The following is a 20,106-nucleotide window of genomic DNA, read 5'->3' as shown; positions in this document are numbered from 1 at the left end:
CGTGAAATTAATCACGGTTAAAATTTAACCGGCTGTTGTGCAACAGGGCCTAAGAATGGTGAAAAAGGTAACCACCAACTTTCCTACCCAGGTTCAAATATTGAAGGATTACAGTAAAATTTATTACTTTGCCGGAGTGCTGAGAGAATATTTTATTCAGTTATAATAAACTACACAACATGTATTTGATAAGTTTTCGATATGAAAATTGTTATTTTAAATGCTTTTTTACATGTTGAGTTGAAATTGACCTTATTCGGTTATAATACTTAACATCTGAGTCACAAGTCTACATCAAAAACATCATGTCTGAGTTTCTTTTAGAGTTTTAAAACTTTCAATAATTAATGTAATATTTTCCAGTTATCATTGATGATTTACCGTAGTGAAATATTTTTATCTAATTTGGTTTTCAACTTATCTAAATTCTAAATTCCTAGTTTATATATATTTTGGACTCAAAATATTGTACAAAACTTATGAAGTGATAAACATAACCTATTCTTGGACAATTTCTATCTAAATTTGGGAAAGGAACAGTTTTGGGCTTTGAGCCTGTTGTTCCTTTCCCAATCATTCATAGTTGAGATTAATATTGTATCTATCAATGTATAAATGAATATAAATAAATATTTATTTTATATGTTCAATGTGAAAATTTAACAAAAATGTTGTTCAATGTAAAAATTGACGTTTTTTTCAAATGTGTTGAAATTAAAGTTGAGTACAGGTAAATGATGAGAGGGACTACTTACTGGTGGGTGATAATGGTGGATTCATAATAGCTGGTGAAGTTAGATATCTTGCCCTAACAGCCAGACAAGTCTTTCTGCTTTGAGTGGCGATGCCAGCGGATCTCAACCGGGTCGAATCCCTTTTCGTTGGCTCCAAAGACAGCCCAATGTGGAGTTTTTGCCATGTAGTCCTGAGAAAATACCAGTAGAAAGCAATGAACTTTTTTGTAAAAAAATTGTATTTAACTTCAAGCAACGAAATTAAATAAAAGAGTACCCACTTTTTAGGGCTACTGAAACTATTGAAACACAAAAAAGTTATCAAGTGAACTTGAAAATGGCTCTTAAAGAGTTGAAACTAGTTGTGCTTTGATAAGATAGAAAAAGTACTTGATAAGTTAATGTGTTTTAAATAAATGAGGTATGTACGATAGATTCTATGATAGAATAGAATCACTTCATATTGGTGCATGATTTCTCTAAGATTATGAGTACTGATAAAAATTATATTTATTAAAAAGGATAAAACATCAGAATCAGATTGGAGTATGAAATCCTTGATTAATTCTGTAGTAGACAAGTATTATGTATAGGAAGATATATACTTACTATGTGTCCACTCAGACAGCACACGTAATAGGGGTAAGATGAATTTTCAATATTGAAGATAAAGTAAAACTCTTAGGGCCGGTTTCCGAGCTCGGGATTTAGCTAAGTTCTAGACTTTTGCTGGCTTTAAACTCTGGAGTCAGAAAATTGGCTTTCCGAGTCAGAGCGTTAACGTAGTTGAGGACTCAAATAGACTCTGGAGTTTAGAGATCATGTTAGACCCTGTAGTTTATAATTTCGCTTTCTGAGTGAAGGTCTTATAAGTCCAGGACTTAGATTAGATTCTAGCCTCTTTCCGAGTCAAGGATTTATCGAAAATCGTTAAGTCCAGGACTTAGACAGCGTGATTTTAAACCCTCGACTGGGGTAGGGTTTTAATTCAAGTGTTAGACTTAACTGAGCAAACACAATTCAGTTATTGTTTTGGAGTAGATAAAAAGCCAAATAGATATCATGGAATACCTAAATTATTTGGATTAGTCCATCTAAATTCATAATTTATAGTTTGCAAGTTCATTTTGGAATAAAATTGTATCAGAAATATGCGTAAAAAACTAACCTCATTTTACGACTGTGACATAACCTGAAAATGTTCAAGCAAAATAATACGAGGATTGCCTTGGAATTTGTATTCCAATCTGAATGTTATTATTCAATGTCATATTAATAATAATAACAATAATAAATTATTACTCCAGGTTTTTTTCAAAACAAATACGTTTTCAAACTCAATAGCCTAATTAAACTTTTATTCCAAAATCACTGGTTAGGATCAAACCTAAAAATGTTCAATAATAGCATAATGTAAAATGAAATGTTTATTCATTCACTATTCAAAGGTTTTGCTTTGAATAGGCCTACAAAGAAATCGAAACGTATTTTTACAATATAGTTTGGACTTTGGAGAGCATGCTCATTTGAATTGTCCCGCTGTAATCAGCTGTTTCCGTTTTGTTATAATGCCAACAATACAACAACAAAATATTGTGAATTTCCCTACGTTTACTGCGTTAAAGTCCTGGACTCAAATAAGTCGAGAACTTGATAGACTCCGGAGTTTAGAAGATAAAATCGTGACTCAGAAAGTCAATTTAGACCCGAGAGCTTATTTTAGTCCTGGACTTTAAGAACTTAAGAACTGGACTTTAAGTCCAGAACTTATAGATCCCGAGCTCGGAAACCGCCCTTAATAGTCCCTGTATAATGTACAAAAAGGTTTATAATAGTTTGTTGAGTTCCATTAACAAATATGATAATAAGACTTTTCTAAACAAATTGGATATTTGGCTGAGTGAAAATCCGTTTTATGACATTGAAGAATTCTTTGAGCATCCAGATATAATTATTTAGAGTTAAGTATTAGAAGTGCTGATCTGGTATAGGTATCATATTTGTTGTTTCAATCAGTTCTATTATTCAATTCCAAATTTTACTATCTATCCTATTGTTAATTTTATATTCTTTTTTTTATTGCTTAAATTCTATTTATCTTTGTTGTTATTCACCTGAGCTTTAGACTAAGGACTATGATCAGTTTTCTAATGTCTTTGTTAATACATGTACAATATTGTGAACGAAAAAAACATTTGATTTGATATACAGATGTATTCTGTAGATAAGCATTTTAGAAGTTTCAAAACAACAAAAGTATTTTCGTTAAAAAGAACGTTTCCAGCGGATTTGTAAGAATAGATATTATGCTTTTGAAAGAAATTAAAAAAAAGAGTACATTATAAAATCACCAGCTAATTAGAGGGATAAGAAAAAGCATATATAACATGAGAATTTGTATTGGAAGCTATTGAAATTTATGTAAGAACGAAGAATCTCACCTTACACATATGAATTTTAAACAAATTTTAAAAAACCATCATTATAAAATACCAGCATATTAAGGGTGTGCAAAGGCTAAAAATAAACTTTCTACTCGTGATAATTTTCAAAGTTTTTCGATTTGTATATCATTAAGCTATCAAAATGAAAAAGTTTTGTCAGGAAAACATTTTTTCCGATCATTTTTTCTGAGATATGAGCGCCTGAAGTTTGACTTTTTTGCGCCAGAACATTTCAAATTCGGTAAGAGATAAATCCATGAGATTTATAGGATGGATTCTTCACGGTACTGTTGATCTAGTAAAACAAAAATTTTCTGAAAACATCTATTTTTGAAAAAGTTATTTAATTTACCAAAAATAACTCAACAAAAAGTTATTTATAACTTTGTTTAGTAAATTGAATAACTATTTTGAAAATGGATATTTTTAGAAAATCTTTGTTTTACTAGATCAACAATACCATGAAGTATCTATCCTGTAAATCTCATGGAATCTCATCATCTCTTACCGAATTTGAAATGTTCTGTCCCAAAAATTCAAACTTCAGGCGCTCATATCTCAAAAAGTAATGATCGGAAAAAATGTTTTCCTGACAAAAATTTTTCATTCTGATAGCTTAATGATATACAAATCGAAAAAACTTTGAAAAATATCACGAGTACAAAGTTTATTTTCAGCCTTTGCACAGCCTTAAAGGAATCAGAACAAGCATATATTTTAATGAAGTGGGTTATTATTTTTTTTGTTTTCCTTTTTAATTGTAATGTTATACTATGAAATATATCATTAAGGCTCGTGCAGGAGTTTGTTTGTGAGCCTTCCTATGTTTTTATCGAATAAATAAATAAGAATTTGTAATGGTAGCTATTAAAATATTGATGAAGAAACAAAGGATCTCACCTTTTTATGAGCTATCAATATGCAATTGGAATGCTCGTGCTCTGATGCAATATCATAATTTGGCAATAGATCGACAAGTTTGCCAGCAAACGACACAACCTCTTCATGCCAAGGCACGTTCTGCATTGTCAAGCTGTTTACTTTGTTGCTGTCGCCGCAGAAAGTCACTCCCTGAAATTTCAAATAAATAGAGAAAGAAATAGAAAAAAAGGAAGAAAATGAAATAGATTTTTCTACAGTGATATTCACTTTACTGTCAGCATAGAATGATTGGTAACCATTGATGTCATTTTCACGGAATACTGACAAAATCTTTACCCGAAGTATTGCTTATAATCTTTGTACAGTTATTATTTATTTCGTAAATCGTTACTAGCCTATCATATAAAGATATACAGAGATTGTCAGTTTGGTGTAAGGGTAAGCATTCCTTACCGGCAATTAGGAGGTACCGGGTTCGATTCCCAGGCTGACAAATAATTTTTGAATAGTAGCGCTCAACGAAATTCAATCTAGCTGTTTACCCTGTTGTCAATATTTGCAGTAGCAGAAGTGTCTTCGGGGTGAATTACAGCATTTAATATGGATTTTCGTTTGATAATAATATAATTCATTGTCATTTTGAATAAATGCAATATGTCAGTAATTTCCATCTAAATACAGATAATTGATAAACAACATTTTAGCCACAAGTTTAGTTGAATAAATAGACTTCCTTCTAATGTTCATATTAGTAATAAATGACTATTGCCAAGTTATATTGAAGCTGTAGAAGAAATTAACTGATTAACCATAAATAATTTTAAAACTCACCTTTATTTCGATGAAATCGGGATTTCCAAGCTCTACTAGTTGAGCATAGTTATTCAATTCGTCGAAATTCCATGCCTTCACTAAAGTCAATCTATAAACAGTTCTCTGGCCCTGTTTAGGAAAAGAAATCCGCCATTAGAGAGAAATGTTATTTACTAAAGACAATCTATAAACAATTCTCTGGCCCTGTTTAGGATAAGAAATCCGCCATTACAGAAAAATGTTATCTTTTGTTGAATACCGGCAATAATTGAGATGATCTAAACTCATTCACAAAACTATAAGTTAAGACACAAAAATTAGAAGCACATTATGTTGGAAATAACATACGAATTGAGAGCCTGCTATAAGCAAAATTTATACTGTATCAAGTGAAACTTCAAGATTACTTTAGGCTGATAAATTACAAATTTGTGTATAATCCATTTAAAAAAATGAGTTATCTAGCTGGTCGAAAACTAAGATGAAACATTCTACTGTCAAAGAGGGTAGGAAATGTGGTGAGAGAAAATCCTTGTGCCGGGATATCCTAATCAGTCGGATCGAGTAGAACCACAATAGTATATTTCGCACCTAGGGCCGAAAATGAGACTTTTCCGGCTCGAAATCGGTTTTCAAGTCCGAGGACTAGAAAAGATTGAGAGCCGGAAAAATATTTTTGCCCGAGGTGCGAACGCTATTTTTCGCCATACAGAAAAATAAACAATATATATAATTATGAGAATAATTGTTTATTAAGCACTTCCGAAAGTAAAAATGGAAGGTCATAACTCTAGCAAATCTGGGGTAATCTGAATATGTTCAATTTTTAATGTGGAAGGTTGAGTTTATACTTTTTTATTCTTTCAAATGACAAAAGATGATATATTATTATAAATGTTCTAATTATTGAATAATAAACACAAATAATGTCGTCGACTTCGGAAGTTTAGGTTAGAAGTTCTATCCTACTCTACAGCCCTAGGGCCGTAAAAATTTTACCGGCCTGGTCAGAAAAAAATCACTTTCGGCCTCCATATGACGCACGAAAACCAGCTCATTACATCCAAGTGGGGCAAAAATAAATTTATTCAGGATCAGCGTGATCCGTGATGCTAAGTAGGTATGATCAGCTGATTCAATCTAGTTAATCCTGGTTGATGTAAGAGATCTTCAGTTGAACTGTTTAAGGGCCGGTTTCCGAGCTCGGGATTTAGCTAAGTTCTAGTTTTCAACTGGCTTCAAACTCTGGAGTCAGAAAATTGGCTTTCCGAGTAAGGTCGTTAACGTAGTCGAGGACTTAAATAGACCCTGGAGTTTAGAGTTCACGTTAGACTCTGGAGTCTATAATTTCGCTTTCTGAGTGAAGGCCTTATAAGTCAAGGACTTGAATTAGGGCCTATTTCCGAGTCAAGGATTTATCAAAAATCGTTAAGTCCAGAACTTAAAACATCGTGATTTCAAACCCTAGACAGAGGTAGGTTTCAAAATTAAGTTCTGGACTTAAACTGAGCTTAAACTTAAGTCCAGAACTTAAAACATTGATTTCAAACCCTAGACAGAGGTAGGTTTCAAAATTAAGTTCTGGACTTAAACTGAGCAAACACATCTCAGTTATTGTTTTGGAGTAAGTGAATGGCCAAATAGATGTCTTGGAATACTTGAATTATTTGGATTAGTACATCTAAATTCATAATCTATAGTTTGCAAGTCTATTTTGGAATAAAGTTCTATCAGAATTATGCGTAAAAGACTAACCTTATTTTACAACTGTGACATAACCTAAAAATTTATTTGATTTATCAAAATGTGCAGTTAATTCATCAAAATTTCTGCAGTTTGATATTCATCTACTTTAAAATAATATAGTTGGAACTTTGTCGAATCACATCATCAGATACTGTAGAGATAAACTTTGAAAATATCGATGTAACTATGAATATTGATAAATGCAAAAGATATCGTACCTTTTCGGAAAGGGCCTTGAGACTGTCAATGAATCTGTCCCAAAAATCTTTGAAAAGAGGTCTATCTATTTTCTTGAGACTCTCTTTTGTACTGGCGTCCACACTTACATAGAGTTGTGTCACAGGACTCAGATTTCTGTAAAGAAAAAAATCTGTTATTCATAATACTGTTTTCAAATTCAAGAATAATGGAAAAATATTAAGAATTTTTATGAATAGTAAGTATATTCCTTGAATATTTAAGTATCTCCATTGGAATTACTTTCAGCTTTAATTTACAGGACAGAATTATTGGCTATTTATACTAATACAATTCGATTGAATAAATCGCACTATGCTATTTTAAATTGAGTGTTTTTCTATTTTCAATTAAATCCTAATTAATATAATGAATCAATTTCACATGATTTTCTACGACAATAACTGCAGTGACTTAAAATAAAGTTTAGTTTAAGATTTTTATTTCATAAACGACATAATTAAAAAAAATTAAGTAGATAATTTGTTGCTACATTTGTATGGATATAAGATAACATTTCGAATCGCACTTGCAAAACAACGCGTAGCCTTATGTCGTTGCCACAAATTTCTATTTGTTCAGTACACTCTGTATCAACCCAACCCCGGACACTTGTACAAACATAAATTAATTTCATCAGCACAGAACATGAATTAAGCAGTCAATTTTCTTTCTAAACTGCAATCGAAGCAATCAAGTCATGAATTATGGATCCAATGAAGTCAAGAATATGAACCTTTTCAAATACATTGACATTCTAATAACTACTTTCAATGATCTCGATAACAAATCGTTTCAAAACGATAAACTACAACAAATGGGTTTTTCATAGAATGCATTTTCAATAATTGCTATAATTGGTGGTTGTAAACATTTGGGAGAATAACTAATTCATCAACAGCCCACTATTTATGAGCAAATACTATTTAGAAGAAATTGAATTAGTTTATAAATTAATTGATTGTAGTAACATAATATAACATATTCAATAACCTCAATAATCCGAGAATTTGTTTCTATTACTAGTTCTATTATTTTAGACTAGCAGGTAGCCTAGCCCGTGCTTCGCAAGGGTCTATTTTAAAACTTGACAAACTGAAAAAATGAAGATTTGATAATAGTCCTATAACCATCCCCGGCTAATTAAGAAAGATATGCAAAATTTCAAGTTAATTAGTCCAGTAGTTCAGACGTGATGATGCGTCTAACATAATTTTCCTATCCTGTATAAGCCAGTTCTTTCCTTTATTAAAGTATAGATTATTGATTATATTCTAGAGTTAGAGAAGATAATAGTATTCAATCTCACTAAGTGAGTGAACATAGTCGAGTGGATTACATGCAGGCTTTATAATTCAGAGGCCCGGGTTTAAATCCCGGCCTACGCAAGATATTTTTCTTGTGTTACTCCCGTGTTTCGGATGGACACGTTAAGCCATCGCCCTCGGCTGCCTAAAAGCAGTAGTTAGGTCATGAAAGAGGCCCCGAAATTGCACAGTGCGACCTGAAAACTGTGACACCAGACCTGAGCCAGCTAGGTCACTCGATATTACATATTATTATCATCTTATAAATTAGGAGCTGTACTAGCTTATTTACAATATCCTATTTAAAATAGAACTTGATTTAAAGAGATTGATTGTTTTAAAAAATATATAAGAATAGAAATAAATAAATAAAATTGCTTCATATAATTAAACATACCGTATTGCCTCGGGAAACTGAGCATTAGTCACAAGGAACGATGATATTCCTTTATCGTGGAGTAATGTAATAAATTTGTTGATTTCTGGGTACATTATAGGTTCACCAACCAATGACAAGGCACAATGCTTAGCTTCAAGACCTTCAGCGAATCTTGCTTGGATAACTCCTGGTACACCTGAAAATATTCATAATTAAAATATGAAATTAAATATATAATTAATAACATAAATAAAATATTCATAATTGCACTGTGATACGGCAAACATATATCAAAAGAAAAGTGGATTAAGTAGTTCAAAGGGGATCTAACCTTTGTAAATCAAAAGTTAAATTTTAGCAATAATTGTTATTTACAAGAGAAAATCTTATCAAGACACTATAAAACATCCCGGTATTAAACTAAGCTTAAAATCCCGACATTTTTGAAATCACAAGCCATGTTGTATTGCTTGGGTGTGGGGGGGGGGGTGTTTAGGTGATAGAAAATGCTCTCTTTAACATATCCTACCATGTAGCAATTGGTTCTGCTTTTTTTCAATGACTTTGTGTTCGTTGAGTTTTATGGATGCTTGGATTACACATTCAGGCTTTAAAGAGACGGTTTCATACCATATATTGCCAATGAGAAGGTCATTGATGTAGCGAATTGCAAATCATTCTGGCGAACAAGTGATTCACTTGAATGCCAGTAGTGTTCAAATCCAGCCGTATAAGAATAAGATAGTTGATATAGCTATCCAGAATAATAATTATTATTGTATTTGTTCAACTGTCAAAGCTTAGTATTATTTTTGTGTTTCTGGTGAAATAAATCGAATTGAATAAATTTGAATGAGTTTGATAGTTTTCAACGTTCAGCAAACAATATTATAGTTACAAATATATTTGAGGTCATTTTTACGTAGTACATCTTGGAACTTGGGACTTGATATAGGTATTCAGATTAATAAATTCTTGTTTTTGTGTAACTGTCACAACTTTGTATTATTTTTGTGTTTTTGGTAAAAGAAATAATTTGAATGAGTTTGATAGTTTTCAACGTTCAGCAAACGATATTATAGTTTCAAAAATTATTTGAGGTCATTTTTACATAGTACATCTTGAATCTTGGGAGTTGGGACTTATGAGGTTGTAGCCTGGAAACGCACCCCTCCCCCCTTAGCAATGTTAGGTTTACTCATTGACCCCTGGAAAACCCCCCACCGTCACACTGACCTTCACACTGGTTGATCTGGTTTACTGAACTACCTTTGATCTGATTTACTGAACTACCTTTGAACTGGTTTATCAGAATTACTGGTTCATTGAACTACCTTTGAACTAGTTTATCTGATTTACTGGTTCACTGGACTACCTTTGAACTGGTTTATCTGATTTATTTACTGAACTACCTTTGAACTGGTTTATCTGATTTACTGGTTTACTGAACTCCCTTTGAACTGTTTCATCTGGTTTACTAAACCACCTTTGATCTGGTTTACTGAACCACCTTTAAACCGGTTGATCTGTTTTACTGAACTACCTTTGAACTGGTTTATCTGGTTTACTGAACTACCTTTGAACTGGTTGTCTGATTTACTGGTTTACTGAACTACCTTTGAATTGGTAGTCTGATTTACTGGTTTACTAAACGACCTTTGATCTGGTTGATCTGATTACTGACTGACCTTTCAACTGGTTGATGTGATTTACTGGTTCACTGAACTACCTTTTAACTGGTTTATCTGGTTTACTGGTTCACTAGACTACCTTTAAACTGGTTTATCTAATTTACTGGTTCACTGAACTACCTTTGAACTGGTTGATCATGTTGTAGTGGTTGGCGAGCGCGCCGTCCAGTATATCTTGGGCCGAGTCCTGCTTCCACCGCCACTCAGTGCCGACTGGGTTGGAGTGGTGTCGCCAGCAGAACACACACTTGTTGGCGCAGGCCAGGCTGGGAGTCGCCTCCATGCAGCGGTGGCTCTCAATGCCGTAGAATGTGTGCTTGTAGCAGCCGCCTCTACCTCGCAACATCGACTGCAATACACATTTAAACAATATGTAATGACGATATTAACAATAAATTCATGACAATATTAACCATAAAATTTATGACAATATTAAAAATACAATTTATAACGATATTAACAATAGTCTACAATTTTACAACAAGCAGGCACCGAGGTCTCTCAGCATACTCATTGAAATTTTTGAATTCAAAAACATATTTTATAATGATATATTATTAGAATAAGATAAAACAATAATTAGTATCATCTGCAAAAAGAATTTGGTAGGAGCGTGATTTGAACCTGAGTCCCTCAGCGTGAGAGTCGACGCTCCAGCCATCTTCACAACCAAGGTTGTTGTTGGAAATAATGGCGAAAAAGTAGGAACATAAACTTATTGGAATTGCATTTTTCTAAAATGTAGCCTACTGCGCATGAGCTGCAGTTAACGAGCATAAAATAAACAGCTGGCGAGCATAAAATAGATTCTCGCTCACTCCCCACAAAACAACTGTTTTATTATGAGTTTTCGATTCGTAAAGAAAAAAGTTACGAGCAGTTGTAGAAAAAATTAATTATTATGATTAGATAGAATAATTGAATCGAATCATTTTATTATTATTACATTGATTTGTCAAAATATTTTTTTTAATGTTTATTGAATTGGAATCCAATACTGCAGTTGTAGGAAAGAAAGAAAGAAAGAAAGAAAGAAATATTTATTGCCAAAATCATTAAACAAACTTTACAAATGTGAAAAATATAAAAATTTTCATATACAATACATTACAAAAACTTAAAATTAAAATATTTTCCATTTAAAAATCGATTATAATATTATCATTGGCGTTACCAGCAAAACTAAGTAGTTTGAGCGATGGCAACGAGTAATCAGTCGGCTATAATTAGTAGCTTGAGATTCAGTCGAAAATAGAAAAAATATAATAAAGAAAAAAGAAACATATGGAATGTATGAAAAACTAGAAAAAAAATAAAATTTCAATCCGAAAAGAAGAAGTACTAAGAGTGAATACTAAGAGAGCAGAAAAACTAGAATGAATTCATAATAATTTAAAAACTCAAAAGAAAAAGAGATGATTCATGTAATTATTAATCTACAATTCACTGTACATATGTAATCCATTTAGTAACATAATGTAATTCATTTGTAGCATATATGCAATTCCTTTTGTAAGCAAAGAGTGAATTAGAAAAACAATACAATACAGTACACATGACACAAAAAATAAAACTTAAACTCAGAGAGAGAAAATTAATCTGGGAGTATAGCCCTACTAATAATAAATTCAGAGGAACTGAGGAAGACAGTATATGTACATCAAATTAAAATAAAAGGAAAAATTTTGTATGTAATTCGAGCGGAAAGCTTCTTCATCACTCTCGTCAAAATTATTCGACACTTAGCGGAGCGTGGTAACTGTTTTGACTTGAGCGATAAAGTTGCGTTTTACGCTCTTAATACATAAATAACTATTATACTGCATCCGAATTCTAATGCTTTATTCACATAACCAATTGCAATTGAAATGGATCATGGATCATCTTGTTTGATGCATGGTTTCTAGGACAAATCTAATTTAGGCCTGGTCTTAGTACAGGTCTATTTAGGTCTGTACGCAGATACACGGTTTAAACGGAGAAATGTTTATAACGGAGACGCTTATAATAGTCAACAGCACTAAAATAGTCCGATGAAAATTTTGGAACAGACGTTGCGGAGGGTGATGGGGACTCATCTGTTCCAATTTTCGTCGGACTATATTCTTGCGGTTGACTATAACAATAGAGTTGATCAAATTTGTTTATTCAAGTGCATATATTAGTTTTTAAAGCGTATATATTAAACTAACGTACTAACAGAGATCTATAAAATATTTTATAAACATTTATATTGATTATAATAAAAATAAAATAACTGTTTTCCGATGGTACTAAGCATAGCTCATAAAGAGTAATGAATAATGAATAGACTACCCACTAAGAGATTGAATTCGAATAAAAGTTTATTTATTTATTCTTTAAAAAAAAAGATAGGGGGATCTAAATTAAAATGTGACGAGATGTCTTACCTTAGTCCACCGACACATTTTGACCCCGGAATGTGTTCCGATGAGGCGATATCCCTGTTTGGTGAGCACTTGCCTCAGTTTGGGAGTGATCATCTCTTTGCCATGGGGTTCATCAGCCTTCTGCTTGTGTTTCCCCATCATCACACCAATATCCTCCATATCCATCAGTTCTTCTTCACCTCCACTCTCACTACTGCTGCTATCTGCCTTTGCATTCGTCAGGCATTTCGAATGCAGAGAATTCTAAAATATTGAATAGTTTTAAATACAGTGTTAAAGTTTCAAATATAGTTATTTTGTAGGAACAATTACATTTTTCAACCAATCTTATGATTGATAATTTTTCTCATGCATGTAAATAGCACAATTTCAACCAACTGAATATACAGAGGAAAACACAATATTTAGGACATAATACGTTTCTTCCTTCTTTATTGATTATCACTTATCATCAAAATTATAGGGAGAGAAAAAAATAAGGTAACCTTGTGCTATACCACTCCCAAATTTAGATAAGGTAAATTATATTATTAGGTAATATATTTAATTGTTCCTTGTCTTTGATTCTTCCCAGGTCCTTGTACATAGGTACTCTTGACTAACTGCGTTTATATATATATATATATATATATATATATATATATATATATATATATATATATTAATATATTTCATGTGACTATTGTATAATAACAGTATTTTATCAATGTGATTATATGTGTTGAAACCCTTATATGTGTTTGGGATGCAATAAAAAAATTTTTTAAAAATAAATAAGGTTTATAGTTCGAAATAGGTTAAGGCTGTGCAAAGGCTGCAAATAAACTTTCTACTCGTGAAATTTTTCGAAGTTTTTCGATTAGTATATCATCAATCTATCAAAATGAAAAAGTTTTCTCAGGTAAACATTTTTTTTCTGATCAATAATTTTTGAGATATGAGCGCCTGAAGTTTGATTTTTTCGGACAGAACATTTCAAATTCGGTAACATATAAATCCATGAAATTTAGAGGATGGATTCTTCATGATATTGTTGATCTAGTACAACAAAAATTTTCTGAAAATATCAATTTTTGAAAAAGTTATTCAATTTACCAAAAATAACTCAACTAAAAGTTATTTTTGGTTATTTTTAGTAAATTGAACAACTATCTTAAAAATTGATATTTTCAGAAAATTTTTGTTTACTAGATCAACAATACCATGAAGAATCTATCCTCTAAATCTCATGGATTTATCTCTTACCGAATTTGAAATGTTCTGTCCCAAAAATTTAAACTTTAGGCGCTCATATCTCAAAAAGTAATGATCAGAAAAAAAAATGTTTTCCTGAGAAAACTTTTTCATTTTGATAGTTTGATGATATACAAATCGAAAAACTTTGAAAAATATCACGAGTAGAAGGTTTATTTCTAGCCTTTGCAAAGCCTTAAGTCTTGTAGTCCTTCACTTCAAAAAATTCTACTTCCAAAGATGGAGGCGTTACCCAAGGATCCCGTAGTCTAAATTATTTTACATGCCTGAGACGAGGGTAATCTGATTCCCATAGTGTGTGGACCCCCACTGGGAAACCCCGACACTCCAACAGAGGCTTCACTGTGCCCAGCTACTCCGAGACGGAGTCACACCTTGTGTGCTATGTTTCCCTCTGGTTGGCGGCTTTTCTTTTCACCAAGAGAGTAGTTTTTCACTTTCCTTGCCCTATTACCGTAGGTAAGGAAAGTATGCTTTCCAAAAAAAATTAAGCTACCCTAATATTAAGTTTTCTATACGTTTCAAGGTCCAAAAACATGATTGTGTGTGTGTGTGTGTGTGTGTGTGTGTGTGTGTGTGTGTGTGTGTGTGTGTGTGTGTGTGTGTGTGTGTGTGTGTCTGTGAACACGATAACTCCATTCCTAATTAACCGATTGACTTGAAATTTTAAAATTAAGGTCCTTATACCATGAGGATCCGACAATAAGAGATTAAATGAAATTCATTTCAAGATGGCGGAAAAAATGGCGGATAATTACTAAAAAACCATGTTTTTTTTCACGGTTTCTCGAAAAAGGCTCTAACGATTTTCTTCAAATTTATACCATGTATTTATAAGCCCTATCAAATGACATGAGCCTCATTTCTGGGAAAATTGCAGGAGCTTCGTAATATTCTTGAGAAAAATGGCGGATGATTACTAAAAAACCACGTTTTTCACAATTTTCTCAAAAATGACTCTAACGATTTTCTTCAAATTTATACCATGGATAGCTATTTATAAGCCCGCCCTATCAAATGACATGAGCCTCATTTCTGGGAAAATTACAGGAGCTCCGTAATATTCTTGAGGAAAATGGCGGATGATTACTAAAAAACCATGTTTTTTACGGTTTTCTCGTAAACGGCTCTAACGATTTTCTTCAAATTTATACCATGTATTTATAAGCCCTATCAAATGACATTAGTTTCATTTCTGGGAAAATTGCAGGAGCTTCGTAATATTCTTGAGAAAAATGGCGGATGATTACTAAAAAACCATGTTTTTTTTCACGGTTTCTCGAAAAAGGCTCTAACGATTTTCTTCAAATTTATACCATGTATTTATAAGCCCTATCAAATGACATTAGTTTCATTTCTGGGAAAATTACAGGAGCTCCGTAATATTCTTGAGGAAAATGGCGGATAATTACTAAAAAACCATGTTTTTTACGGTTTTCTCGTAAACGGCTCTAACGATTTTCTTCAAATTTATACCATGTATTTATAAGCCCTATCAAATGACATTAGTTTCATTTCTGGGAAAATTGCAGGAGCTTCGTAATATTCTTGAGGAAAATGGCGGATAATTACTAAAAAACCATGTTTTTTTTCACGGTTTCTCGAAAAAGGCTCTAACGATTTTCTTCAAATTTATACCATGTATTTATAAGCCCTATCAAATGACATTAGTTTCATTTCTGGGAAAATTGCAGGAGCTTCGTAATATTCTTGAGGAAAATGGCGGATAATTACTAAAAAACCATGTTTTTTTTCACGGTTTCTCGAAAAAGGCTCTAACGATTTTCTTCAAATTTATACCATGGATAGCTATTTATAAGCCCGCCCTATCAAATGACATTAGTTTCATTTCTGGGAAAATTGCAGGAGCTTCGTAATATTCTTGAGGAAAATGGCGGATAATTACTAAAAAACCATGTTTTTTTTCACGGTTTCTCGAAAAAGGCTCTAACGATTTTCTTCAAATTTATACCATGTATTTATAAGCCCTATCAAATGACATTAGTTTCATTTCTGGGAAAATTACAGGAGCTCCGTAATATTCTTGAGGAAAATGGCGGATAATTACTGAAAAACCACGTTTTTCACAATTTTCTCAAAAATGACTCAACAGATTTTTTCCAAATTAGTACCCTGTATAGTTATCTATCAGCTCTATGAACTGGCATGAGTCTTTTTCCTGGGAAACAAAGATGGGGTCCACCCCATCTTTGAGAAATGGACTTTGTAACCTCCTTCTCGTGCATGAGGTACGTAGGTAGAGCAGTTTATAAAAAGAACACAGTCATAGTCGAGATATTTCATCTGTAGAACAGCTGTTTTGTCGACTTTAAAAAAAATCATCGAATTTCACAATTTACACAAAGGAAAAAGTACTCTGAAAACAATTTATTACATACACATACAATAGTCTGATCGTAGTTTCAAATATGTTGCCGCCAATCGTCATTATGTTATTGCCCTAAATTATTCTCGTTTAAGAATGAGGCTTACAGTTTAATGAGCAAGGAAAGTTGTGTGAAAGTACCACACCAGATTTTTACACGTTATGAGCATTACGAGTAAATATAATAATTATCTATATAAGAGAAAGTAGGGTTGTGTTTGTTCGCATCAAAACATGTCAACTTGTGGATAGCATAGCGGAAAAAAGGGAATGATTAAGATCTCCAAATTTTGCACATAGATTCTTAAAATATCAATCTCGTGCACCTCGAAGCCCAAATTTAAATTTTCCTTCTAGATTTTTCAGAATTGAATTATCTGTTTCGAAGAGGTAGTCTCTCTGGATTATAGTTCTAGTAACATACGGTGTGCATTCATGTCCCATGAATGAAATTTGAACATTAAGTGCCGGTTGCACAAAAGCAACTCAGCAAAAGAAGCCCTTCTCTAATTAGTTCTCGTGGAATTAATCACGGTTAAAATTCAACCGGCTTTTGTGCAACCGGCACTTAATATTCAAATTTCATTCATGGGACATGAGTTTGTGATCAGAAGCTCATTAAGACCTACTGTCAACAGAGAGAGTGATAGCTCGGAGTTATTTATGTACACCTAGCTCTTGGTTATTTCTACAGTAATTGAGAACTATTGTTTCTACGTTGCAGTATGTGTAAAAATAAGTTATAAATATAGAATTTCACTATAATTCTAATAGATCTAGCATTGATCATAGCATTTTACCAATGGAAAAATAAAAATTTTATTTTTAAAGATGCAGATAAAGAGCCTTACATCAGTTTTGGTGCATGTTGAATTGTTTGGCCAATTCTCGACAACGTTGGCCAATTGGCTGAGCCAAACATCGAAATCCTCGTCCAAGCCGCCATTTTTGCTGGCTGTCTCGTCCTCATCACCCAGACCTAGTTCGATCAGTCTGTCAGCTCCCAAATCAGCAAGCGAAGCGTCAACTTGTTTGCCAACCTGCATACAAATATTACAAAGTATTCAATAAACGAACAAAAGATATGGCACCGACATAAAGATTCAACAATAGAAATTGTGAAACAATAGGACAACTCAATAAATTAGAGAGAATATATATCCGATAGAGATAAAATTTAATAGAGATTGTTGTTTATTCAATAAAGAATAGAAATTCAAATAAATATTACTGAGCTCATGAGATTTTTATTATCAAACTTACTTATTTTCATTCTTAGTTCTTTGTTCTATGAGATCCATGTTTTTCTTATGATTTAGCCTACAGTTCTTTAACAATATTTCCCCTATAGTGTGGTCCACGTTATAATGGCAGTATTTGATTAATATTGATGATGGTATCCTTGTCTATCATCCGACAAAACAGACAGCGCTATCTTTCTACAGCTCCACAACGTCACCAAATCCGTTTTCAACAATGTAAAAATATAATATACAAGGCAGACAATCGATAACGCTGGTCTTCTATCTTTATCCACTGCCATTCCAACATGGACCTCACTATATATAGATTACTGCTATTACAGAATTTGTTAGGCTAATATCATATTTATTTAATGAAGTCGATCCTTGTAACAAAACATTATCAAGAACTGCGATAATCTTATAAAATTAAGGGTGAGATAAATCAATAACGTAGGAACCATCTTCAACTCACCACATTATAATTATCAGCATACTGTGAATTGCCAAGACCAAAAACAGCGAATTTCAATCCTTTGAGCAGCGTTTTCTCAACACGAAAATCGTTGGACGACTCGTGCAACCAGTTGAAGAAAATCTCAGCCGATTTCGGCGGTTTTCCTCCAAAGTGAGTCGGAAGAACAAAAACGCACAGAGTATTAATGTTCAACTGAAAAAAAATATTTCCAAATAAGGTACGTACAAATTCATGAAAGAATCTTAATTAGCCGTAGTCGAGTAGATTGGATGCTGGCTTCATAATTCAGAGACCAGGGTTCAAATGCCGATCTGGGAAAATATTTTTCTGGGCCCACTCCGGTTATCGGACGTACACGTTAATTTGTCAGTCCCGACTGCCTAATAACAATCAAGTCAAAGGCCCACAAAATTTATCAGGTGCAAACTAAAAACTATGACATCAGTCCTGAGCCAGCCAGGTCACTTGATATTATTATTATACCTATAAATGATATTTTATTAGCCTATTATTTTATGTTTATATGGTGAAGGTAAGTTGCAGCTGTGATTTATAAAATCAACGCCTGAAATAAGTTCCAAATTTGAATAAGCTTAGATCACGATAAACTAGAGTACCCTATCACAAATCGATTTATAAATTTAAAAATAATCCAAGATCGGCTAAATTACAGTAACTATATTACTCAATATAGTTACTGTAGGCTGAGATTACCTATATATTATATCAATAACAAAAAATAATACAAGGATGACAATACATATTTCATAATATTCAATCTTTTCCTTCTAGTTTATGAACTGATTAAATTATCAACCTATGATGTATACTACCTAAAAAGGAATTTAATAACATGCACGCACGGCATCACTTGACTTATTGAGCAAATTTGTGTGAATTCAAAGTCAATAAAAAATGTTTGCAATCGAGTACCTGTTCCAAGACTTTATCCTCTGCATCAAGATCTTTCAAATCAATCAATTGCACTGGTATTTGAGTGATGAATTTTGCTAACTTGAGAGCAAGTGCCTGAAAAAAGGATAAAAATTTTAAGTTATAAAATAGCACAAAACAATATAAATTTTTTCTTATTATTTCCATTTTTAAATGTCAGAATTGAAGAGAATTTCTCTTTATTCAAGGTGCTAAACGAATCTATCATAATGAAGCCAAAAATGCTCAATTTTTAATTATAAAAATAATATTTTTTAATTTTTATAAATAATAAATAATTAATTTTTATATTAATAACAAACCTAGCAAACAACACTTACCTTTGTATTACCAGTCTCAGTGCCGAAGAAAACAATAACAGAATTCAGCTTACCGGCTCCACCCGAAAAATTTGTTGAATCTCTTGGTTGAGAACAACAATTTAAACTATTACACTGACTAGCAGGAGATTCAGTCGTATTTTCATTTACTTTAGAATTTGAAACAATTTTATTTTTCTTGATGACGGAGATACTCGAAACAGAATTTGTTTTTGATGTTAACCAATCATCAATGAGTTTTTGGTTTCTAATGAAAAACGAAAGAATAAAAATTGATAATGCTCCTACTATAATTGGAATAGCAACAGAGTTCAAAAGTTCAAAATATATGATCATTTTTAATGACAAAGATAAGCTAGATCTGCAATATTATTTTTATCGCATACAACTACATAACCTACCGAGAAAATCCAAATAAATAACGAAATCTGTTTTGTCAGTGCCATCTAGAGCTAGAGCGTATTTCTACCATATCGTCCTAGATGACTGGATCTGTTGGCGGACAATTTTGAATTTTACAAAATAGTGATCCTTCCTTCCTTGTTATGAAAAAGTGCACGCACTCTCATTAATTCTACTTACAATCTTTGCTATTAAATTTGTATTATAAAAAAAATTCTTTTGACTCTTTACTGCAAATTCACTTGAAAATGATAACTGAAAGGAATATTGTTTCCCAGCAAAAAAAAGCAATAACTAGATATAAAATTAAATTACTTAAGGAAAGTTTTTCAATATTTTTTAACTTATAGAATCGGATTAGAGTTGACCAATCATGTATCATTATGATTTATTGATAATAAGAGTTAAATACATAAAATCCGAGTTA

General features: G+C 32.4%; 1 protein-coding gene across 1 annotated transcript; it reads right to left on the bottom strand.

Moving 5' to 3' along the window:
* Positions 1-1,024: 1,024 nt before the first annotated feature.
* LOC111046699 (S-adenosyl-L-methionine-dependent tRNA 4-demethylwyosine synthase TYW1) lies at positions 1,025-19,698 on the bottom strand. Its single transcript, XM_039436594.1, has 11 exons — positions 19,278-19,698; positions 18,937-19,032; positions 18,001-18,195; positions 17,136-17,324; positions 12,645-12,887; positions 10,354-10,582; positions 8,561-8,738; positions 6,838-6,973; positions 4,892-5,002; positions 4,079-4,249; positions 1,025-1,033 (listed from the first exon to the last, which is right to left on the bottom strand). Exons 1-11 carry the CDS (start codon positions 19,611-19,613, stop codon positions 1,025-1,027), a joined length of 1,893 nt encoding a protein of 630 aa, XP_039292528.1. The 5' UTR covers positions 19,614-19,698.
* Positions 19,699-20,106: the final 408 nt, after the last annotated feature.

The sequence above is a fragment of the Nilaparvata lugens genome, chromosome 10, assembly GCF_014356525.2.
Source record: "Nilaparvata lugens isolate BPH chromosome 10, ASM1435652v1, whole genome shotgun sequence".
Lineage (NCBI taxonomy): Eukaryota > Metazoa > Arthropoda > Insecta > Hemiptera > Delphacidae > Nilaparvata > Nilaparvata lugens.
Note: the sequence above shows the minus strand (reverse complement) of the source record. Positions and strands in the feature narration are given on the sequence as shown.